This window comes from Phocoena phocoena, chromosome 2 (assembly GCF_963924675.1).
Source record: "Phocoena phocoena chromosome 2, mPhoPho1.1, whole genome shotgun sequence".
NCBI classification, from domain to species: domain Eukaryota; kingdom Metazoa; phylum Chordata; class Mammalia; order Artiodactyla; family Phocoenidae; genus Phocoena; species Phocoena phocoena.
The window spans coordinates 164,120,644-164,146,066 of NC_089220.1; the positions used below are offsets into that span (position 1 = coordinate 164,120,644).

General features: G+C 38.4%; 1 protein-coding gene across 1 annotated transcript in view; it reads left to right on the forward strand.

The window, feature by feature from the left end:
* MLLT10 (MLLT10 histone lysine methyltransferase DOT1L cofactor) overlaps positions 1 to 25,423 on the forward strand; it is a 243,767-nt gene that overhangs the window by 117,072 nt on the left and 101,272 nt on the right. The window contains exon 9 of the mRNA XM_065871216.1: positions 20,857 to 20,952. Within this exon, the coding sequence (XP_065727288.1) occupies positions 20,857 to 20,952 (96 nt within the window). The remainder of the gene's footprint in view (positions 1 to 20,856; positions 20,953 to 25,423) is intronic.

Below are 25,423 nucleotides of genomic sequence, written 5' to 3' on the forward strand. Positions count from 1 at the left end.
TTCTGGGGTAATTGGCAGGCATGCTTACTGTTCAGAATTGGGTTCCCTAAGCCCAAGATTGCTCTCCTTAAATGCAACCCACTCTGTGTGCAAGTGTCATCTGGCCTCCTTCGGGTTATCCTGTCAGAATTGGGGGTTGGGGAATGATGCAAATGCTGACACTCTGGCTACTGCTATTGCTATGAGTAATAGAGCCCTCTGTGTCCAGCCCAGGAGTCTTGTGTCTTCTTCCAGCACTCATGAAACTGGTGGGCTAATTGTTAGCTTGTAAGTACGGTAAGATCTTAGACCCTTCAAATTTTGGGGCACAAGATGTGATTATAGGCATACCAAAGGAGAATCTTAAGTGAAAGCCATTGGAACTGAGAATGTTTGGGGACCCTGAGGGTTGTCCACATAGGATTGGCCTTATCTGTTTAACACACTCACTCTTGTGGTCCGGAGTATTGGGTTACTGTGGTTGAAGATCTTAGCAAGGTCACAAGGAGTAGGGAAGAGTTACCTAAAGAAAAATAATGGGCAGACAAAAACAGGAGATATCTGTTAATAAATGATGGAGCAAGGATTTAAGACCAAGCATGCCTGACTCCAAAGTCTGTGGATCTTTTTTTCACAAGTCTTTCTGCCTTTTATGTGGAGGTTTAATAATCACATTTCTTTAAAAGTTAGATAAATCAGATGTATTACAAATCGAACTTTTTTTGGTCTTAGTACAAATGGTGCAGTTTTCACGTGTTCTAAAAGGAATGCTAATACAAAGAATCTCTCGTGAATCCTCTGCTTTGTTCCAGGAAGTTCTTACTTAGACTAGCGTTTGGGAGAAGAGATTTATAAAGAGCTTGTAACTTAGGAGGGAAAGATTCCTTGTCAAAAGAGGATAAACAGCCAAGTTACAAGTAGATGTGAATAGCCTTTTTGAAATTTTGCTTGAATTTAGATATTAAAGATAAACATTAATACAGTTTGCATCAATTAAATACCATGCCCATGAAATGGAATTTTATGACTAATTGAATTGGCTGAGGGACTGATTTCTTTATTCAGTAGAGTTACTATCTTTTATAAAGTTGAGATTACACATAATGTGAAGACTTAAATTCATTTAGGTGTTAAGAGTTGAATTCCAACTGTCTAAAATCTTAGAATTATGGTGACTGTAACAAATATTTTCCATTAATAGTAAAAGTTTGTTAATATACTTATTTCCTATGTTACACTATCTAGTTTAATTTCCTTTTCCATAGATGAAGAATAGGGACATTAATGTTTAATTGAATTTAATAAATGTTTATGTAGCATCTACTTTATATAGTCCATATCCAAATATTTCCTGTTGTCCCAATAATGTTCTTTGTAGCTGCCTCAAAAGAAATTGATCCAGGATTCAGTTAAGTATCAAACATTGCATCTAGTTACATCTCTTTAGTCCTCAAGCTTTTCTACCTTTCGCAATGTTGACATTTTTGAAGGTTCTATACTAGTTGCTTTGCAGCATGTCCCTCAACTGGGATTTGTCTTTTTCATTTCCTTTTGATTAGATTTATGTTAAGCATACTTGGTAGAAATACCACATAAGTGGTGTATAGTTCACAGTACATCATAACCTTTTTTTTTTTTTTGCTATCATTGTATCATATTCTTTCAGTGGGGATGGTATTTAGAAACCATTTTTCTTTGGAGTAAGTCCCTGTCCTAGAATGGACCCTTACCTGGAAGGTTAATTGAGACCCCACTTCAGCCCTTCTTATAGGAGGCTGCTTGCATTTATCTGGTATTGGCCATTGCAAAACCCTTTCTTGTTTCAGCTGCTGTCCTTAAATTAGCCCTTAGTGCTTTACAGTGGATACCGTTGGTGATTTTGTGGTTTTCCTGTGGTTTCCTTCTCCACTCACAAATGCTGTTACCATGCAGATCTTGTAGTTCTTTGTTCCACTCTGTTTGTATTTTGGGGTTGATGGAAGTACTTTGATACTTGGTTTTGTTGTAAAATGTTATTCCATGGATTTTTGGTTTTCCTAAATTGTCTGTTTTTATATGGGGATTCAGAGAGATTGAGAAACTACTCTGTTGCCACCATATTTCCTTTGTTAATTTCTTTCTTGTTCTTTTATTATTTGTTTATTTTATTTATTTTATTTTTGGCTGAGTTGGGTCTTTGTTGCTGCACGCGGGCTTTTCTCTGGTTGTGGCGAGCTGGGGCTACTCTTTGTTGCGGTGCGTGGGCTTCTCATTGTGGTGGCTTCTCATTGCGGTGGCTTCTCATTGCGGAGCATGGGCTCTAGGCACATGGGCTTCAGTAGTTGTGGCACGTGGGCTCAGTAGTTGTGGCTCATGGGCTCTAGAGTTCAGACTCAGTAGTTGTGGCACATGGGCTTAGCTGCTCTGTGGCATCTGGGATCTTCCCGGATCAGGTCTCGAACCTGTGTCCCCTGCATTGGCAGGTAGATTCTTAACTACTGTGCCACCAGGGAAGCCCTTTCTTGTTACTTTAAAAGGGGGTTCACTATTATTGTATCTTCTTTTATTGTCTGTTTATAAAGACTATTGACTTTTATATATTAATTGTGTATCAGTTATCTTATTGTCTGAGGTAGTAGTAGTACAAAGTACTTTTACAGTACTGTTTTACCAAATACTTTGTGACATAACAGTTGTATTTTAAAAGCAAGTGATTTTGTTTTGTTTGGTTTGTTTCTGCTATTCCCTATTTTTTTAAAAATAAATTTATTCATTTTATTTATTTTTGGCTGCGTTGGGTCTTTGTTGCTGTGCGCAGGCTTTCTCTAGTTGTGGCGAGCGGGGGCTACTCTCCCTTGTGTGGGCTTCTCATTGCCGTGGCTTCTCTTATTGAGGAGTACGGGCTCTAGGCATGCAGGCTTCAGTAGTTGTGGCACGCGGGCTCAGTTGTGGCACACGAGCTTAGTTGCTCCGTGGCATGTGGGATCTTCCCGGACCAGGGCTCGAACCCGTGTCTCCTGCATTGGCAGGCGGATTCTTAACCACTGCACCACCAGGGAAGCCCCTGCTATTCCCTATTTTTAAACTGAAAAAATAATCTCAGTTGTAGTATTTCAATTAACTGGGGGAATGGATGAAGAAAAAGTAAACAGTGTATAGACAGAATGTATTATATAAACAGTTTGGGGCAGCTCTCCAACTGCTTAAACTTCTCTGTGTGAGCTTGTTTCAATTCTTTAATGATAGTGATAATGACAAGGGCCCTAGGTTTCTCTCTGTCTGTAGTAGTTATCACTCCTAATTTTTAAAGTGGTAGAATATACATAAGATTTACTGTTTAAACCATTTTAAAATGTGCATTTCAGTGGCACTAAATACATTTATATTGCTGTGCACCCATCACCACCATCCATCTGCAAAACTCTTTTCATCTCGCAGAACGGAAACTCTGCAACCAGTAAGCAGTAACTCCACCTCCCCCCAACTCCCCCCTCAAGCCCCTGGCAGCCACTATTCTACTTTGTGCTTTTAGTAATTTGAGTACTCTAGATTCCTCTTATAAGTGGAATATTCTGTTATATGTACATGCCACATTTTGCTTATTCATTTATTTGTTGATGGAGACTTGGGTTGCTTCCACATTCTAGCTGTTGCGAATGAATAATGCTGCTGTGAACAGGGGTGGGTATACAATATCTCTTCAAGCTTCTGCTTTCAGCTCTTTTGGGTATATATCCAGAAGTGGAATTGCTGGATCACATGGTGATTCTGTGTTTAATTTTTTGAGGAGCCGCTATACTATTTTCCATAGCAGCTGTACCATTTTACATTTCTACCAACAGGGTTTCCAGTTTCTCCACATCCTTGCCAGCACTTATTTTTTGTTTTTGCTTTTCTCAGTGGTAGTTTTGTTCCTTCATTATGATAAGTTATTTGGTCTTCAGCTCTTTGTTTATTTTCTTGGGGCTGATTATTGTTAAATAAACTTTGTCTCATAGTTACATTAGAGGAAAAGTGAGAGGAGTACATTCAAATGTAAATTTTTATTGATTTATTGTGAAGTTCTAGACTAGACCACAGTTAAGTAAGTTAAATAGCCACATGCGGCAAGTAGATACCATATTGGAAGCATGGCTTTAGAAGATAGTGAGAGCCTGGTTCATGTTTACGGTTTCTGGATAAATATTAGTGTTACTTTGTTTAAATTATGAAGTGTTTTTATTCTGTTTCTTGTTTTGTTTACTTCATCATGAAGTAAATGTGGGAATCACATGGGCACTAAAAGCTTTAGGTTCAACCACTAATAGGTAAGGAATTACTTTGTACTAAGTCTTCCAGGTAACCAGTAGACTGGAAAGTTTTTGTGATAAAAAAATAACGGGCATAATAATAATTTATTCTTTTCAAAAATATTTGTTTATTTGGCTGTGTTGGATTTTAGTTGCGGCACGTGGGCTCTAGAGGGCATGGGCTCAGTAGTTGCATCGCCTGGGCTTAGCTGCCCTGTGGCATGTGGGATCTTAGTTCCCCGACCAGGGATCCAACATGCATCCTCTGCATTGGAAGGCAGATTCCTAACCACTGGACCACCAGGGAAGTCCCCAATAATAATTTATTCTTAATTGATGAATTATTAGGTGACACTGCTTAGAGGATGGTTACCTATTATGATTCTGTGTGGTAAAATCAATCACTCAGTAACGTTTTTACTGAATAAATTGTTGTGTAGGCCTATTTTTTTTCAAACCTTAATTGTCGTATATAACCACAGCTGAATTTTTAAAAAAGAAATGTGAAGTGGTAGTGGTTTCTGAAATTGAGTACTGCTAGCTTAGGTTAGGCTGAATGGTTAAAATAAATATACACGTGAGTCAGAGCGAGATTGGTCCAGTGAGAAGAAAATAAAGTCCTTGTGGAAATTTGGCAGAAGTTTCCTGTGAGGCAGTAGGAAATGCTAAATGAAAGCAGTGTTATTTTAGAAACGTTTTGAATGTTGTCATTGATTTTTCTTAAGGAGATATGAGAGGACGGTGTTCCCAATTACATGAACAATATCTTCAGAGTACAAAAGCTAGAAACTTCATAGTATTTTGAACATGGAGAAGGTTCAGTTTGTTGAAAACATGGGGTAGGGGAATAAGAATGATAAGCATGAAAATATAGGTTGGGGCCATTTATGACAATTTCAGTAAGAGGAGTTTGCATTTAATAGTGGTATGAGGAAGATTATTCACCCAGTTTTGTATGAGGGGACAGAATTTGTGAACTACTATGATGACTGATAGTTCTGTTTATAACATTTATCTAAGTTTTATGTATTTGTCTTCCCCATTGAAACAATGGAATTTCACCATAAATTTTTGTCCTATTTACATTTTTATTATCAGCATTTGTGTACTGAATAAATAATTTTACTTAATAAGTAATTGAAATAAGGAGACCAGTTTGTAGAATGATGATGATGACAACTACAATGACAACCACGCAGCGATAATTAACATTTACTGTATGTTAGACCTTGTTCTAGGTACTTTACATGTATTATTAACTCATAGAATCCCCAACAACAAACTTGTGCGATAAGTACAATTATTATTATTTTTTACAGATATGAAAACTATGCCATAGAAGTTTAACAGCGTGCACAAGCTAATAGTGAATAAGATAGAGCCGAATGTGAGCCCACATAGTCAGGCTCCTGAGTCCATGCTCCTTAACCACTGTATTATGTTGCTTAAGCACGTTAGCCTGAATCAGATTAAAAGTGATGAAGTCTAAACTGAGTTTATATGAATGGAAAGATACGGGAAATGATATTCAAGGCACTGAAGCAATAAAATCTATAAGGCCCGGGATCTGATTGGTAGTAGTGGGGCAAGGGGAAGAGTGCATTCTAAGTGATAGATGGTTACAGGCTGTCTTCACTAGGGGCATGCTACCACCATAAGTACAAGTAGGGCCTTGAGGAAAAAGTAAACATTATAATTACTCATTATAATGAGTAAACATTATAAAAAGGAGGAACTGATAATTCTGATTTTAGTCACATTACGTCTGGTGGAATGGGAAACATTTTAAAGGCAGTTAGAAGTGTGAGACTGGAGTTTGAGATGGGTTAGGCTAGATGTATATTTGATTCAAGTAAGTGAAATTATTACTATTTTAAGAGTTGTAAATTATGATTAATATTGTAAAATAAGGAGATTGATTTGATAGCAAAAACGAAGAGTTGTCAGAAAGACTTAAGTGATGAGGCTTTGCTTGGACTGAGGTATTGGCACATTACACGTAACAGAAGGGAAAAACAATTTGTTTGAATCATATTCTACCCATTGCCTCCAAACAAGCTTTGGGTTTTTTTTTTTTTTTAAAACATTATTCTGTGTGCTCCAGTTATTCTTTTTTTGTCAAATAATGATGCTCTTCAGTTTTCATTTTCTTCTTTTCTTTCTTCCATCTCAGTTCAAGTCCAGCACTTAGTTCTGGCTTTCTCATGAAGCTAGACTTTGTCTTGTGTGACTCACGCTGTATCTCTTGCTTTGGATATCTTTTACACAATTTTCTTATGTTTTCATTTCACTTTTTTACTACTAGTTGTCATTAGTATATGTCTAACTGCCAGGCTATATTGTGTTTTGTTTTGTTTTTTGTTTTTGGCCGTGCTGTGTGGCATTTGGGGGATAGTTCCCTGACCAGGGATCAAGCCCATGCCCCTTGCAGTGGAAGCTCGGAGTCCTAACCACTGGACCACCGGGGAATTCCCTACATTGTGTTTCAAAACTGATCCGTATCTTTTGTACTTTACTGTTTTTTCCACAGTGCCTAAAAATATGGTTTCTTGAACACAGTGAAACCATGTGAAATGCTTGCTTTTTAAACAAACCCAGAGTTTTAAGTATGGGGGTAATGACATAAAGGTAGTATTATTGACAACTTTTGAGTAATTAAGAACTGATTTGGGAGGATTTATAGTTTTAGTTGCATTGACTATACTGTAGTAGTTACATATACATTTATAGGAATATGAAACTGGAGCCCAGGATGTTAATGGAGTAAGAGGGGTCTGCTGAGGTCATGAAAAGGGATAATCTCTGATGAGACGTTGAGAAGGGATGGACTTTTATCCATGGAAGAAGAAAACGATTTAGTATTTAATGTTGCAAACTGGATATACTTGTTAAGCAGGCAGAGAGAAGTTAAAGTGAGCATTAAATCATTTATTATTCATTCCTTTGTGTGATTACATAGTTTGTTTCCTTAACTTTTTCAGCCTCTAGAGTATGCCCACATCCCTTGCTTCATGGCCCACTTCGTCTCTTTAAAGCAAGCAACGTTGCAGCTCTCTGATCAGTCTTCAGTAGTCGTATATCTTCCAGTGACTCTCTTCTTTTGCCTCCTTTTTTCACTTTAAGGATCCCTGTGATTGCATTGGGCCTGCTGGATAATCCAGGATAAGTAAATATACTTATATATGCAAAGTGCCTTTTGCCATGTAAGGTAACATATTTACAGATTCTGAGGGTTAGGGTTTAGACATCTTTCAGTACCATTATTTTACCTTCCACAGAAGTGTTGTCTGGTGCTGTGAGAATGGCTTGAATTCTGCCTCCTAGTGCAGTGATGACATGTATTTTTGGATCAGTTTAGCAGGTACTGAGGCTGAATAGCTGCTGCAACCCAGTGCATACCACATACCATTTGGTTTCGGTTTAGTTGAACTAGTCAGTGAACCAAGCTCAGTGTTGAAGGGAAGCTCTATGAATTGAGGTCCACATTAAGCCAACAGCTTTGCATCAGGTGACAGAACAGAGGTAGCTGTCACATTTTAAATACAAAGCTGAGATGCTGATGGGACCAGGGCAGTTGTGTTCTTGAATATACCATTTCCATTTGACAAGTGAGGAATTTGGGGCCCTTGCCATTGCCACATTGTTAGTCATTAAGTCTGACTTAATATTAGACATCATAGGCTGGAGAGTCACATTGTTCTGTGGGTCTAGTTTTGACAAGAGCCCATTGGCAAGCTAATAGCTACTTTTCAAAAAGGGGTGCCCCTGATAGCTGTGTCAGGGAGGCAACAAATCTAGAACACCAATGGGAGCCTCTGGGTAGAGGCTTTTTGCCAGAGTCTCAAATGAGCAAAATCATCAGTCACAAAACTTGTAGCTCAAGTGCATAATGAGGATTGTGGGGCGCTGAAGGTAGAAAGTATTAGCTTCCTTCTTCCCACTGTGAATCTTTCCACTGATGCTGGTGCCTTTTTCTTCCATAGGTCCCGGTAAGATAGTAATCTGGGTAACTGTGTGACAGAACCATAAAAATTTGTGTCTCTGCTGTCTCCAAATTCTCCAGCATACTTGGATGGGCGCCTGTGGCCATTAGTTGATTTCTCTTTGGGGACTGGGAAATCTTATCCTCATCTCTAATCATTTTTCTTATTAAAGCAACTGTGATCACCTTAAAGGCTGAGGAGGTTGAGGAAGAGTGAGAGACTCGGGGGGTAGAGATGGCTCCACACTGTTAAATTCACCTTTGGGTTTAGTTTCAATTTCCAAGGGCATGACGGCTGCTGGTGGGTTAACCAAACAAATTTCCCGTGTTTTCAGCATTCACAGTGCTCTATATTGTGACATCCTCATGGGTGACGCCATTTATTTCAGCCCAGGGGACCCCGTGATTCAGCAGCCACTTTGCACTCTCTGGTCAACTTGATTTTGGCTCACACAGTAGGAACCCGTTTTGGAGAGCTCTCCTCAGTCCAGGGTATCTGCCACCCAATACAAAGTTAAACTCTCAGGTTTTCACCTAGTTTCAATAAGGTGGCTAGTTTCATAAAGACTGGGAGAGTTTTTCAGGGTGGCAGTGGTGATTGGAAAAATTTATCTAGATTTCTCATTCTCCAGTGGGTCATCTTTATTATACTGTAAATGCTTTATTAATATTGTAAATCCAACCTGGGGCATCAAGAGCCTGAATACTACTCTTCTAAGTCTCAACTGTAATTTCTCATGGGTGTTGGTCTGCCTCTGGGAAATCTCCCTGAGATTTCCTGACCAAAGCTGCCTTATAGCAACCAGGATCCACTGCAAAAATATCTGAAGTCTTTTATTGTCATCTCTAATTGAATTTAAAGTTGGCTCGATAGATCGCAGGTGGTATTGAGCTGTGAGGCAACCCAGCTATTGCCATTCTTCCTTAACATACATTAAGGCCCCTCTACCTGCATTTTTCAAGCGAACCAGGGTTCCTATGATTCACTTTGTTTCTGCCCATAGTGATTGCTTGCCAGTTTCCCTCCTTTTATGCCCAGCATAGGTGAGTGGCTCTGTTACTGTTATCTGAAAAGGGTTAGAACTTTCTGTTCACTAGTTACTGTTATGGTAGGATGGAACTGAAGCCAACTGCCAGATTGGTGAGGAAATCATCCTACCTGAAGGTTTTTTTTTTTTAATTGAAGTATAGTTGATGTACAAAATTATATATGTTGCAGGTGTACATATAGTGATTTACAGTTTTTAAAGTTTATACTCTATTTATAGTTATAAAATATTGGCTATATTCCCTGTGTTGTACAATATATCCTTGTAACCTGGAGGAGGTTTTAACAGCCACCTCCTCAGTTCTTCCTCATTATCAGGCAGTAAAATGAAGGACCATTTACTACTTGATTGACCATACGATTTGCTCAATGTTTGTTAGTCATTCCCACAGACTTCCCTCAAATTCCATTAATTGGCCCTTGAGGCCCTTATTCTTCCTCTTCCAGAAAGCCGTGTCTCTAACAGCATCACATTCCTATTACCAAACTGTCAAGAACTTTGAAAGAGGTCTGTGATTTTACTCTACTTATAAGGTAACTAGTTAGGAGACAAGAAAATTCTGGGTCAGAGATGAAGTATAGTTTATTACTTAAAGCAGTAGAAGTAGCCAGAGTATCAGTGTTTCTGCACTGCTCCCCCAAGATCCAGTTTCCGTAGGGCAGTGCAAAGAGGACCAGATGACATCTGCTCATGCAGTCTTTTGCATTGCAGTAGAGGTGATCTTAGGGCACCTGAATCTTTTGTAATAGCCAGTAAGTGTGGCTGCCCTTTGCTCCTAAGGTACACATTCTGTTTTCTAAGTCTGATCATTATATGAACAACCTTGAAAAGATAGTTCAGAATGACGGGCAAGTCATTGCCTCATTCTCAAGACATACAGAAACAGTAGAGACTCATGTAAGAACTTTCTCCTAACATGTGACAATCTTCAGATTATGAGGATTAATACAATGTTTATTTTTCATTCACAGCTAAGTCCAGAATGGATGTTGCAGACAGCTTTCTTTCTTATAAGGCATGAATCAGGAATTTAAGTTCCTTCCACCTTGTGACTCGGCCTTCTTTACATTGTTCCTTCGTGGCTGCCGTGTTCACTTTCATTAATCTCTGGAAGAGGAAGGAGCATGGACACTCAATACTTGGGGCTATGAAGGACCAGGCCTAGAGGCAGCACACGTTGTTTTTCATTCAGATGGCGTTTGACTTCAACCCAGTTGAATGCCACATTGAACTGCAAAAGGAAACTGGGAAATATCCAGTTATACTCTGAATAAGAAAAGGAAATGGGTTTGGTGAATAGCTAGCTGTCTCTACCTCATTTTAGCCCATTCTTTTTGTTAAGCCATATGTAATTATTAAAAAAATTCAAGGCTTCCCTGGTGGCGCAGTGGTTGAGAGTCCACCTGCCGATGCAGGGGACACGGGTTTGTGCCCTGGTCTGGGAAGATCCCACATGCCGCGGAGCGGCTGGGCCCGTGAGCCATGGCCGCTGAGCCTGTGTGTCCGGAGCCTGTGCTCCGCAACGGGAGAGGCCACAACAGTGAGAGGCCCGCGTACAACAACAACAAAAAAAATTCAAACAAAGACAAAGCATTTAAAAAAATGCAAGTTAATTTAAAAAAAAAAAAAAAGACCCACTCCAGAATCCACCATCCAGAAATAGCCATTATTACTACTAAGTAAATTTTTATATATAGATAGCTGTATAATCCAGATTTTTATATATAGATGGAAAATAGATTTTAAAAAGGGTAGTTAGAGCAATAAAAAATATTAAAATGATATAATACGTTAATTTTTAAAATATTAAAGTTAGATTTATTTGGCTATATAGAAGAAAAAGAAAGTGAAGCAAAATAGATAACATTGAACTTCATATAAAATTTCCTTACCACAAGAGATATTATTTCCTTAAATTTATACCTTGAAGCTTAATAATAGAGATTACAAAAACAAACAAAACATTGAGAGGTAAGATTGTCTTTCCAGTTCAGATGCTTTTAGCTGTAACAGAATATTGCTAAAGCAGTAGGAAATTTATTGTTTTGCATAAGATGTTCAGAGGCTTTTCTAAGATTAGTTAATTTAACAATAGCCAGTTCAACAGTGGCAGGGCATTGTTGTCTTTCTTTTGGTTCTCTTGGCTTTTCTAGGCATAGTTGTCAGGTCATTACAGTTGTTCCAAGGGTCATGGCCTAACACTTGAGCATCTGAAGGCAGGAAGGGAGTACGTTTTTAAGAGAGAGAACATTCCCAGCCATCTCACAGAAAATTTACCCTTCTGTTTTATTATCCTGACCTAAATCTATCCCAGACCTAAGGCAGTCAGTGGGTAGGGAGGGTAGATTTATCTAAATTGACTTAGATATACCATGTTCACCTCTGGACTGGAGTTTGAGGATGTGAGAGGGTGATTAGCCAAAGAAAACCAGACTTTGTCTACAAGGAGGGGATTTATGTGTAATTACTATTTGGTGGCAAACTATTTTGTTTTAACTACATGCTTCAAAATCTATATTGAGCTCCTGCCTTGAAAGGCTAACAGCATCCCCATACTCTTCTCATTTCCTGTGCCCTCCAGTTTGTTTGTTTTTCAAAGATCTTTATGTTATACTTTTCAGGTCTGGGACATTCTCTTCTGTAAACACAATCCTCAGAGTTGTTTTAGGGATTTGTTCTGTATTTTAAAAAAATATTTATTTATTTATTTGGCTGTGGCGGGTCTTCTTTTTTTTTTTCTTTCCTGCATTGGGTCTTAGTTGCGGCGCGCAGCGTCATTAGTTGTGGCATGCGGGCTCAGTATTTGCAGTGTGCGGGCTTAGTTGCCCCATGGCATGTGGGATCTTAGTTCCCCGACCAGGGATTGAACTGGTGTACCCCACTTTGCAAGATGGATTCTTTTTTAATGTTATTTTTATTTTATTTATTTATTTATTTATTTATTTATTTATTTATTCATTTATTTATTTATTTATTTATTTATTTATTTATTTATTTTGCGGTACGCGGGCCTCTCACTGTTGTGGCCTCTCCCGTTGCGGAGCACAGGCTCCGGACACGCAGGCTCAGCGGCCATGGCTCATGGGCCCAGCTGCTCCGCAGCATGTGGGATCTTCCCGGTCTAGGGCACGAACCCGTGTCCCCTGTATCGGCAGGTGGACTCTCAACCACTGTGCCACCAGGGAAGCCCCTGCAAGATGGATTCTTAACCGCTGGACCACCAGGGAAGTCTCGCTCTGACGGGTCTTAGTTGTAGCACATGGACTTCTTAGTTGTGGCGCATGGGATCTTTGTTTTTTAGTTGTGGCATGTGGGCTCTTAGTTGTGGCATACAGACTCTTAGTTGTGGCATGCAAACTCTTAGTTGTGCATGTGTGTGGAATCTAGTTCCCCAACCAGGGATGGAACCCGGGCCCCTGCATTGGGAGCATGGAGTCTTACCCACTGGACCACCAGAGAAGTCCCATTTGTTCTGTATTTAATTTAAATTTGTAGGATGGTCACTACCAGTCCTTTCACCACAGCTTCTCCAGTGAGTTCTTTATATCATGTCTTAAATTGGCAGAACTTTATTGTTCAGTATCTTTTTTCAAGAATAAGTTCTGCAGACCTGTATTCTGAGTTTGTTCATAATGAAAAGTATTTCCTTATTGTCCTAATTTTTGAATTGTATCTTGGCTATATATAATATCATTAGGTCACACTTTCTTTCCTTTTAAGAATTCAAGCAGTGGACCTGGAGAGTATTGCTGTGGGGAGGACCAGGGACAGTCCCACCCCCCTGACCCCCTTGCAGTCTACTGAGTTTAACTACAGTAAGTCTTGCCGTTGAACATTCTGTAACTGAATTTTTCAGAATGTGTTTTTACAGTTTTTATTTTGTGGGCTTTTATGTTTGAATACATCTTCTGTTCTCCATTCATTGGATTTTCTACTTTAGGGACACAGGTTATACTTACGTTTGATTATCTTGTTTTATGTAGCTCTTAGTTCCTCTCTAATCCCCCACCCCCCTTTTTTTCTTGGCCACGCTGCGTGGCTTGTGGGATCTTAGTTCCTTGACCAGGGATCGAACCCGGGCCACAGCAGTGAAAGTGCCCAGTCCTAACCATTGGACCCTCAGAGAATTCCTTCTAACCACTTCCTTTTTTTTAAAAATTTTTATTGGAGTATGGCTGCTTTACAATGTTGTGTTAGCCTCCACTACACAACAAAATGAATCAGCCATCCACATACAGATATCCCCTCCCTTTTGGACATAACCACTTTAATATCTGCTGATTTTTCACTTGCATTACTAGGATTGTTTCATGCCCCTTTTTAAGCAGTATTTTTATTCTCAAGAATGTATATTAATTTTCCTTGCTGATTCTATTTTATTTACTAATTCTGTTTTAGTTTTTAAATTACTTTGGTTGTATAGTCCCTTTTCTTTGACCTTTTTTTGTTTCATTATCTCATTTTTGTGCTTTGTTCGAAGTTTTATTTAGCGTGAAGCAGTTTTGAGAAACATCTTCAAGTTGCATTTTTTAAAAAAAATTGTATTTATTTATTTATGGCTGTGTTGGGTCTTTGTTGCTGCACGCGGGCTTCCTCTAGTTGGGGTGAGCGGGGGCTACTCTTCGTTGCAGTGCATGGGCTTCTCATTGCGGTGCCTTCTCGTTGTGGAGCATGGGCTCTAGGCGCGTGGGCTTCAGTAGTTGCGGCTTGTGAGCTCTAGAGCGTAGGCTCAGTAGTTGTGGCACACGGGCTTAGGTGCTCTGCGGCATGTGGGATCTTCCCGGACCAGGGCTCGAACCCATGACCCCTGCATTGGCAGACGGATTCTTAACCACTGCGCCGCCAGAGAATTCTGAGAAATATCTTTATGCTGAGTTATATTTATTTGTAGGGTAAGATTTTTGGTTCTCTTATGCACGTTGTGCTCTTTATATTGTTTCTTTTTTGGCTGTGATTTCTTTGCCATGCAACTTTTTTCCCTCTTGCTCATTTTTGTGAGGCTCTTTGTAGATATTTGCTCCACTATAGTTTAGGTAATTTCTTGAATCTCTTCTCACCATTTTTGAGACTAGGGTTTGAGGGCTAACTATTTTGCCTTTTTCTGACACCAGCGGGAATGGCAAGGATGCAGTGTAAAAACTCAGCTGGGGCAGTATACAGTTTTTGGTAAAACCTCAGGCTCAGCTTTCTTTTCTAATTTTTGATTAAATGTCTTATACTAGATTTTAATCTCTGAACTGTGTGGGGGTATCTCATACAGTTAAGAATACCCTCTGATTTTATATAATTCACTCCTAGCCTAGATCCTTTACTTCCAAAGAGTAAGTACTCTCCCTTCCTCTAGTTTTTCCTGTTTCTGCCCTGAAGCTTGCACTACTCTTTAGGCAGAGAACAAATTAAGTAGGCAGGAAAACAAAAAGAAAAGATTGCTTCTCTGCAGAATGAGGGGTTTTTGTGATATTCTCAGAATTTTAACTAATTTTGGAAGCAGGATTATTAATAGCTGAATTCTATAGTTCAGTCCAGGGCATTTTCTCCTCTATTTCTGAAGTCTTCTATTTCACTGCTTGCTTGCCAGTTTTTGTTTAATGCATTATTATCTGCCTCTGCCAATCCCCCAGTTTTGGTTGCTGTTTGGTTTGTTGTTTTCACTGGTTTTTGTTTGTTAGATTTTGAACCGTTAACATTGGAAAAATTTGATGTGATTTCAAATCACCATTTTTTAAGCGTTAGGAGTTATTAAATCTAGACACACTCTCCTTACTAGACATTAATTTCTAATATTGGGCTTCCTGATGAACTCTTCTTTGCACTTAGTGATGATGAAATTCTTTCCTACATATGAGCAAATCTTTGTTGATAATTTAGAATTTTTCTGGGGAAGTAATAACCTCAAGCCCAGTATTGCATTCCTTTTAGAATTCACTTTCTAATTTACCCCCAATATTTCTACCAGTTGTTCAGTGATTGCACGTGTACTTTTCAAACTCTGAGATATCTGATTTCTCTGTGTCTGAAGACATGAACTTACTTCAGGTGTTATCTCTACTGTATTGTACTTTAGTTTTCCTTTAACAGTTAATTTCTTTACCCATTCCAGTTTGAACACTGGAAACATTGGATATCTCTTAGTTGTTTATCTTGCTCTAAACTTAGGTTAAAAACTCCTGTATTGTCCCTAACTTCTACATGGAAAGTAGTTCATTCTGGAGCTAAAGCTACTTTAAAATGGAAATGTTTTCTCTCCCTTCTTTTATATCTTTTCTTCTTACCCCTACTCTTTCAAATTTCCTTTTTTTTTTGTTTTTTGGCTGTGTTGGGTCTTCGTTGCTGCATGTGGGCTTTCTCTAGTTGTGGCGAGCAGGGGCTACTCTTTGTTGCGGTGCATGGGCTTCTCATTGTGGTGGCTTCTCTTGTTGCGGAACACGGGCTCTAGGTGCGCGGGCTTCAGTAGTTGTGGCGTGTGGGCTCAGTAGTTGTGGCGCATGGGCTTAGTTGCTCCACAGCATGTGCGATCTTCCCAGACAAGGGATTGAACCCGTGTCCCCTGCGTTGGCAGGTGGATTCTTAACCACTGCGCCACCAGGGAAGTCCAAATTTCCATTTTATAATTCGTCATCATGGGTAACTTACCTATATTTTTATTTAAATTAAAAAAATATATATATATTTTTAAAGGTTTCAGTTAACTTTCTTGGGAGGTGTAGGTTGAAGTCTATTTTGTGCTTGTTTAAGCCATTCCTTTGTGATCTGTAAAAATAGATCCTTACAGGGCTGTTTTAAGGATTAAATGAGATAATATATATATTTGTAAATTACAAATTGCTACAATTCAGATTATTTTTATTGTTAATTATACACACTAATATATTTAGGAGTGACACTGGTTGTCCTTACCTATGGTTTTACATAAAAATATTCAGTATTTGTTTATTTCCTTCTGGTTGGTACTCTTTTAGCATACAATTTTATTCATTTATTAAATTTATTTTTTACGGAAGTAATATAGTTGATGTAAAATATTATATTAGTTTTAGGTGTACTATGTAGTGATTTGATAATTTACATACATTATGAAATGATCGCCATAATAAGTCTAGTAACTATCTGTCCCTGTACAAATTTCTTAACAATGTTATTGACCATATTCTTTATGGTGTGTATTATAGCCCCTTTGCTCACTTATTTTATAGCTGGAAGTTTTCTCCCCCACCCCGCTCAGTTTGTTCTCTGCATCTGAGTCTGTTTTCGTTCGGTTTGTTTGTTTTGTTTTTTAGATTCCACATAAAAGTAAGGTCATATGGTACTTGTCTTTCTTAGTCTGACTTATTTAACTTAGTGTAATACTGTCTAAATCCATTCATGTAAAATGGCAAAATTTTATTTTTTTAATGGCTGAGTAATGTGACACACACACACTGTCTTCTTTATCCATTTATCTACTGATGGCCACTTAGATTGCTTCCATACCTTGGCTATTGCAAATAATGCTGCAGTGAACATTGTGCATATGTCTTTTTGAATTAGTGTTTTTGTTTTCTTTGGGTAAATACGCAGAAATGAAGTTGCTGGATCATATGGCAGTTCTATTTTTAATTTTTTGAGGAATCGTCACATTGTTTTCCATAGTGGCTGCACTAATTTCCAATCCCACCGACAGTTCACAAGGGTTCTCTTTTCTCTGCATCCTTGCCAACACTTATTATTTGTTGTCTTTTTGATGATAGCCATTGTGACAGGTGTGACGTGGTATCTCATCATGGTTCTGATTTGCATTTCCCTGCTGATTAGTGATATTGAGCATCTTCTCATGTGTCTGTTGGCCATCTGTATGTCTTTTTTGGAAAAATGTCTATTCAGGTCCTCTGCTTATTTATTTTGTTTTATTTTGCGGTACGCGGGCCTCTCACTGTTGTGGCCTCTCCCGTTGCGGAGCACAGGCTCCGGACGCGCAGGCTCAGCGGCCATGGCTCACGGGCCCAGCCGCTCCGCAGCATGTGGGATCTTCCCGGACCGGGGCATGAACCCGTGTTCCCTGCATCAGCAGGTGGACTCTCAACCACTGCGCCACCAGGGAAAGCCCCCTCTGCTTATTTGTTAATTGGGTTGTTGGTTTTTGGATGTTGATTTGTATGAGTTCTTTGTGTATTTTGGATATTAATCCCTTATCAGATATGTTGTTTGCAAGTATCTTGTCCCATTCAGTAGGTGGCCTTTTCATTTTGTTGCCGGTTTCCTTCGCTGTGCAAAAACTTTTCATTCTCAATTTGATGTCCCTTTTGTTTATTTTTGCTTTTGCTTCCCTTGCCTCAGGAGACATATCTGGAAAGATTCTGCTAAGACCAGTTTCGAAAAGCATGCTGCCCATGTTTTCTTCTGGTTTTATGGTTTCAGGTCTTCTTTTTAAGTCATTTTGAGTTTATTTTTGTATATGGTGTAAGAAAGTAGTCTAGTTGACTCTTTTGTATGTAGCTGTCCAGTTTTCACAACATCATTTATTGAACAGGCTGTCTTTTCCTCATTGCATATTCTGGCCTCCTTTGTTACAGATTAACTGACCATGTAAGCATGGGTTTATTTCTGGACTCTGTTCTGTCCCGTTGATCTGTGTGTCTGTTTTTATGCTAGTACCATAGTATTTTGATTACCATAGTTTTGCAGTATAGTTTGAAATCAGGGTCTGTGATACCTCCAGCTTTGTTCTTCTTTCTCAGATTTCTTTGGCTCCTTGCATAAAGTTTTAAAGCAGAATTCATATCATATTAACCATTTCTCCAAATCTTTAAATATTCCTTTAGAACATGCTTTTTAAGTTTTCATTACATGGTTGTATAATAATTTTTTCAACCACATCTGTGTCACTGGACATTCAGAGTGTTTTCAGGTTTTTTATCATTGCAAATAGTAGCATAATAAACTGTATTTAATCCTTTGTTCACTTCCTAGAGGTGAAATTACTAGATCAGATAAAGTATTCATGGTTTCTAACTCTTACCTTTAAAATGGTCCTTCGCATTTTTACATTCTCTCAAGTAATGTATGCAGGTACTCATTTCACTGTAACTTGGGTGACATTGGGTCTTATTATAAACAAAAACCCAACAATTTTGATCACTAGGTAATAGAAAAATATTACCATTAAGTTCTCTAGTAGTTGGGTTGCACATTCTTTGTTATTGTTGTTTAGTGACTCTGTTTCTTTTATAAATTGCCCTCTGTACATTGTTTTATGGCATATATATTTTTTCTTACTGATTTATAAAAAATTTAAACAGCACTGAAATACGGAACATATTAACTCACTTCTCAGTTTGTTTTTAGCTTTTTAATGGTTTTTAAATTGACGTAGAAGTATTTTGAATTTGAATAGCTAAAACTGCCTTTTCCATTTCTGATTTTCTTTTTAATCTTATTGGAGTATAGTTGCTTTACAATGTTGTGTTAGTTTCTGCTGTACAACAAAGTGAATCAGCTGTATGTATGCATATATCCCCATATCCCCTCCCTCTTGAGCCTCCCTCCCACCCTCTGTATCCCACCCCTCTAGGTGGTCACAGAGCGCTGAGCTGATCTCCCTGTGCTATGCAGCAGCTTCCCACTAGCTAGTTATTTTACATTTGGTAGTGTATATATGTCAACGCTACACTTGCACTTCGTCCCAGCTCCCCCTTCCCCCGCTGTGTCCTCAAGTCCGTTCTCTATGTCTGTGTCTTTATTTCTGCCCCACCACTAGGTTCATCAGTACCATTTTTTTAGATTCCATATATGTGAGTTAGCATACGGTATCCATTTCTGATTTTTTAGTGAGTTTTTTGCTCTTAGAAAAAGTCTTTCTTTAAAGTTTTAAAAAAAATTTTCTTAAACCTCTTAGATTATTTTAATTTTTATTTAACTATTTAAAGTAATCCATTTGGATTTTGTCTTACTTTGTATAAGATACTTTCCCCTAAATTATTAACCAGTTATTGTAGTACCATTATTAAATAATTTCAGTCTTTCCTTGCTGATTTGGAATCCCATCTTTGTCATATGCTAAATATTTATATTAATTGAATATTTTCCTGGAATTTCCTTTTGTTCTATTGTTCTGTTAAAATCAGCCTATCTTTTTAGTGTGAAAGTCATTAGACTGTGTTGATTCATATCTTACCGGCCAATATTATGAATATAATCTATTGATAGCCTCTTCCACTGAGCATTTGCAATCCTCATCTCAGGATGTATTTCTTGGCATATTACAAAGGACCAAAGTTCTGTGTTATTTCATGATGACTTCCATACATTCACATTTTCATAGATTTACACATGCATACTTTACTTTTTACTCTCGTGTGCTTTCCAAGATTGTAGAGATTGTTTATCTTGTTCTTATTCAGACTCTTTACATGATGACTGGGATCTAAGGGGGCAGAGGTGAAAGACGTAGAAGACTTCTCAAGGCTCTTCTTGGCTCCAGAACTTGTACATGACATCCTATTACAAAGAATTGGAGGCATGAGTCCTTATGATCTGTCACAGTTAAAATATCTTCATAGTAAGAAAGTTTCCTAAAAAAATCTGAATAAAAACTATTATTGTGTTATTTTACATTTTCTTTTACTAAAGTATTAACATTGCAGTCAAGAGGTATCTAATGTACTTATTAAATCAGGAGTTAAAAGCAAAGAGTGGCAGTACTCTTGGGTATGACAGTAAAACATCTATCCTTAATTTTTATGCTTTTTGTTTTGCTGGTGTGTAATCTCTTTTAGGGCAGAGCCAGTGATATTATTCTTTCATGCCTTGAATAGATTAAGTTCTCCGAATGTTTAAATTTATGAACTATTGCAAATAAGTTGAATTAACTAAATAGTAGTAAACTTCACACCCAATACTGACTCTTACCTACTGATTCAAACATCTGAGAATGACTTCGTTAAAAGTTTTTGGTGTTAAATAAGGTTGGGCTCCTAATATGTAATTAATTTCTTATTAATTGAATTCCTTTGTTATATTTCAATTCATCAGTTTTAGCAGAGATAACTAATTCATCTATTTTCGGAGTAAACCTCAGAAAGAATTTTTGGCCTGAGTTTCTATGCTCTGTTTTGTAGTTTGTGGGCCATAGAATTTAATGCATGGTGATGGAGAATCCAACATCATTATGATGTGATAGTGCATGTCAAAGTTCTATGTAAATTTTAAAGCGCTATTTATGAAATGTACGCAACAGTATTTGGTGTTTTTAACAGAAGAAAAAGTTTGTCAGATATAAAAGTAGCAAATAATTGTAGACTTTAGTTGTTTATATATTGTTCTATGTTGGTCAAGGATAAGGGAACTGAAGTCGCCTTAAAATAAGTTATACTAGTATTACTATATATTTTAATATATAGTAATATATATAGTAATGCCATAAGTATATTACTAGTATTGTTTATATATAAAATAATATCAAGGTTAGAAGTGATTATTTTTGACAAATATTTGTTAACATTGTAAATTACTTAAACACAATTATATAGAAATCTCATCTTTATTATGTATATGTGGGTTATGATTTAAATTTAAATTGGATTTTACTTCTATTCACTTTTAGAAATATAAAGAAAAGGACAAACACAAACAAAAACACAAGAAGCAACCAGAACCATCACCTGCATTGGTTCCTTCCTTGACTGTTACTACAGAAAAAGTAAGTTTTAAGTGTCATATTTTGTTCTACATAATAACTAGTTATGTGCTGACTTTTACCGTTTGACTAGTTATGTGCTGAATTTTGAAAATACTTGAGGAAGTGTCCTGGTTCCTTCTAAGCATTTCCACCTCTCTAACCCTACATCAAGTGCTTTAGGTTTTCTATTCTTAGTCCTTTATTCTATCTTCTGTTTATTCTATGCTTATTTCTGAAGAATGTTAAGTGAGGATAACAAGTGGGGGGCATCATTGAGATGTAAACTTTGGGCTGTGCAGTGGGCTTTGTCCACCTGTGCTTTTGAATTTTGGCTTCACCACTTACAGACCAAGCTCTTAGGTTAATTAACCTCTTTATAACTCAATTTCATCATTCGTTAAAGTGGGGGAGATAATTGTTGGAATTGAATGAGGTAATGCATATGAAGCAGTTAGAACAATGTCTGGTTCATAGTAAGTATTACTTAGTAAATGTTAAATATTATTAAGATTATAATCATGTGGCTAACAGGAAAACAAGTGGGGATGGTGTTGGGCAGCTGGGACAGAGTAAGAAAGGGAGGTGGGAGGGGTGCAGTAGAAGAGGCCAGGATGAGAGGCCAATCACATAGGGCTGTATAAGCCAGTGGAAGGACGTAGTTTTTAGTCTGAGTGTAAAGATAGCCGTTAGAGCAGCGATCCCCAACCTTTTTGGCACCAGGGACTGTTGTTGTTTTTTTTTAAATTAAGTTATTTATTTATATTTTTATTTTTGGCTGTGTAGGGTCTTCATTTCTGTGGGAGGGCTTTCTCTAGTTGCGGCAAGTGGGGGCCACTCTTCATCGAGGTGTGCGGGCCTCTCACTGTCGTGGCCTCTCTTGTCGCGGAGCACAGGCTCCAGACGCGCAGGCTCAGTAGTTGTGGCTCACGGGCCTGGTTGCTCCGCGGCATGTGGGATCTTCCCAGACCAGGGCACCAACCCGTGTCCCCTGCATTGGCAGGCAGATTCTCAACCACTGCGCCACCAGGGAAGCCCCAGCGACTGGTCTTGTGGAAGATAATTTTTCCACAGATGGGGGGTGGTGGGGTGATGGTTTCAGCATGATTGAAGCACATTAAGTTTATTGTACACTTTATTACTGTTATTATTACATTGTAATATATAGTGAAGTAATTATACAACTCACCATAATGCAGAATCAGTGCGAGCCCTGAGCTAGTTTTCACTTGCCACTAACTGATAGGGTTTTGATAGGAGTCTGCAAGCGATTGATTTATTATGGTCTCTGCAGTGAAACCTCTCTGATAATGATAATCTGTATTTGCAGCCGCTCCCCAGTGCTAGCATCACCGCCTCATCTCCCCCTCAGATCATCAGGCATTAGATTCTCATAAGGAGCACGCAAGCTAGATCCCTCGCGTGTGCAGTTCACCGTAGGGTTTGCGCTCCTAGGAGAATCTAATGCCGCTGCTGATCACAGGAGGCGGAGCTCAGGCAGTAATATGAGCAGTGGAAAGCGGCTGTAAATATAGATGAAGCATCGCTTGCTCATCTGCCACTCACCTCCTGCTGTGCAGCCCGGTTCCTAACAGGCCACGGACTGGTACCAGCCCGGGGATTGGGGACCCCTCCGTTAAAGAGTTCTGATCTGAGATGTAACATGGTGTTACTTAAGTTTTGTAAGAACCTGTGGCTGCTTTGTTGTAAATGGACTATAGAGAGTCAAGAATGAAAGGAGGGAGGCCATTAGGAGGTTATTGCAATAATCCAGAAAGGGATGGTGGTGACACTGGAGGGTGGTGAAAGGTGATCAGGTTATGAATACATTCAAAAGTAGAACCCACATAACTTTCTTATAGATAAAAAGTGTAAGAGAAAGAGGATCCAAAGATGATTCCAAAGATGTTAGCCTACATAACTAGAAGGAATGGAACTGCTGTTGACAAAGATGTGAAAGACTGTGGGTGTGGTAGGTTTAGGGGAAGAAGAGGAATTCAGTTTTGGGTATGGTATTTGTTCTTTTTAAAACTTTTTAAAATTGAAGTATAGTTGGGGCTTCCCTGGTGGCGCAGTGGTTGAGAGTCCGCCTGCCGATGCAGGGGACGTGGGTTCGTGCCCCGGTCTGGGAAGATCCCACATGCCGCGGAGCGGCTGGGCCCGTGAGCCATGGCCGCTGAGCCTGCGCGTCCGGAGCCTGTGCTCCACAACGGGAGAGGCCACAACAGTGAGAGGCCTATGTATCGCAAAAAAAAAAAAAAAATTGAAGTATAGTTGATTTACAGTGTTGTGTTAATTTTTTCTGTATAGCAGAGTGACACAGCCATACATATATACATTTTTTTTTCATATTCTTTTCCATTATGGCTTATCACAGGATACTGAATATAGTTCCTTGTGCTGTACAGTAGGACCTTGTTATTTATCCATCCTATATATAATGGGTTGCATCTACTAATCTCCAAACTTCCAGTTCTTTCCTCCTCCACATCCCTGCCCCATGGCAACCACAAGTCTGTTCTCTATGTCTGTGAGTCTCTTTCTGTTTCATAGATATGTTCATTTGTGTCATATTTTAGATTCCACATATAAGTGATATCATCTGATATTTGTCTTTCTCTTTCTGACTTATTTCGCTTAGTATGATAATCTCTAGGTCCATCCATGCTGCTGCAAATGGCATTATTTCATTCTTTTTAATGGCTGGGCAATATTCCTGTGTGTGTGTGTGTGTGTGTGTGTGTTTGTGTTTAGGGTTGTCCAAAAAGTTCGTTTGGGTTTTCCTGTAAAATCTTATGGAAAAACCGGAACAAACTTTTTGGCCAACCCAGTATATACCACGTTTTTTTATCCATTTGTCTGTTGATGGACATTTAGGTTGCTTCCACGTCTTGGCTATTGTAAATAGTGCTGCTATGAACATAACGGTGCATGTAGCTTTTCGAATTATAGTTTTGTCTGGGTATATGCCCAGGGGTGGGATTGCTGGATCATATGGCAACTCTAGTTTTTGAGGAACCTCCATACTGTTTTCCATAGTGGCTGCACCAATTTACATTCCCACCAACAGTATAAGAGTGTTCCCTTTTCTCCACACCCTCTCCAGCATTTGTTGTTTGTAGACTTTTTAATGGTGGCTCCTCTGACTGGTGTGAAGTGGTACCTCATTGTAGTTTTGATTTGCATTTCTCTAATAATTAGCGATGAGTATCTTGCAAAAGTAGTTCTAGAGGGAACATATCTCAACATAATAAAAGCTATTTACAACAGACCCACAGCGAATGTAATACTCAGCGTTGAAAAGCTGAAAGCATTCCTGCCCAAAACAAGACAAGGATGCCCACTCTCACCACTTCTCTTCAGCATAGTACTGGAAGTTTTAGCCACAACAATCAGACAAGAAAAAGAAATAAAGGTATTCAAACGGGTAGGGAAGAGGTAAAGTTGTCATATACACAAATGATATGATGCTATATGTAGAAAACCCTGAAGACTCCACACAAAAACTGATGTACGAATTCAGCAAGGTAACAGTATACAAGATTAACATACAGGAATCAGTTGCATGCCTTTACAGTAACAGTGAAATAACAGAACAGGAATGCAAACAAACAATCCCTTTTAAAATTGCTTCAAAAAAAAAAAAAAAGAAACTTAGGAGTGAACCTCACCAAGGAGGTAAAAGACTTATATGCTGAGAACTACAAAACCTTAATAAAGGAAACTGAAGATGATTCAAAGTAATGGAAAGATATCCCCTGCTCTTGGATTGGAAGAATTAATATTGTTAAAATGGCCGTACTACCCAAAGCTATCTATAGATTTAATGTGATCCCTATCAAATTACCCATGACATTTTTCACAGAAGTAGAACAAATAATCATAAAATTTATATGGAAACTTTATAAAAGACCCAGAATTGCCAAAACAATCCTGAGGAAAAAGGACAAGGCAGGAGTTATGACTCTCCCAGACTTCAGACAAAGCTACAGTAATCAAAACAGTATGGTATTGATACAAAAACAGACAGGTCAGTGGAACAGAATAAAGAGCCCAGAAATAAACCCACACACCTATGGGCAGCCTTCGACAAAGGATGCAAGAATATACAGTGGTAAAAGACAGTCCCTTCAGCAAGTGTGTTGGGAAAGTTGGACAGCTGTATGTCAGTCAGTGAAGTTAGAACACACCCTTACACCATACACAAAAGTAAACTCAAAATGCTTAAAGACTTAAATATAAGACAGGACACCATAAAACTCCTAGAAGAGGACACAGGCAAAACATTCTCTGAAATAAATCGATAGATGATGGATAGAAATAAAAGCAAAAATAAACAAATGGGACCTAAATAAACTTATAAGCTTTTGCACAGCAAAGGAGACCATAAACAAAACAAAAAGACAACCTACGGACTTGGAGAAAATATTTGCAAATGATGCGACCAACAAGGGCTTAATTTCCAAAATATTTGAACAGCTCATACAATTCAACA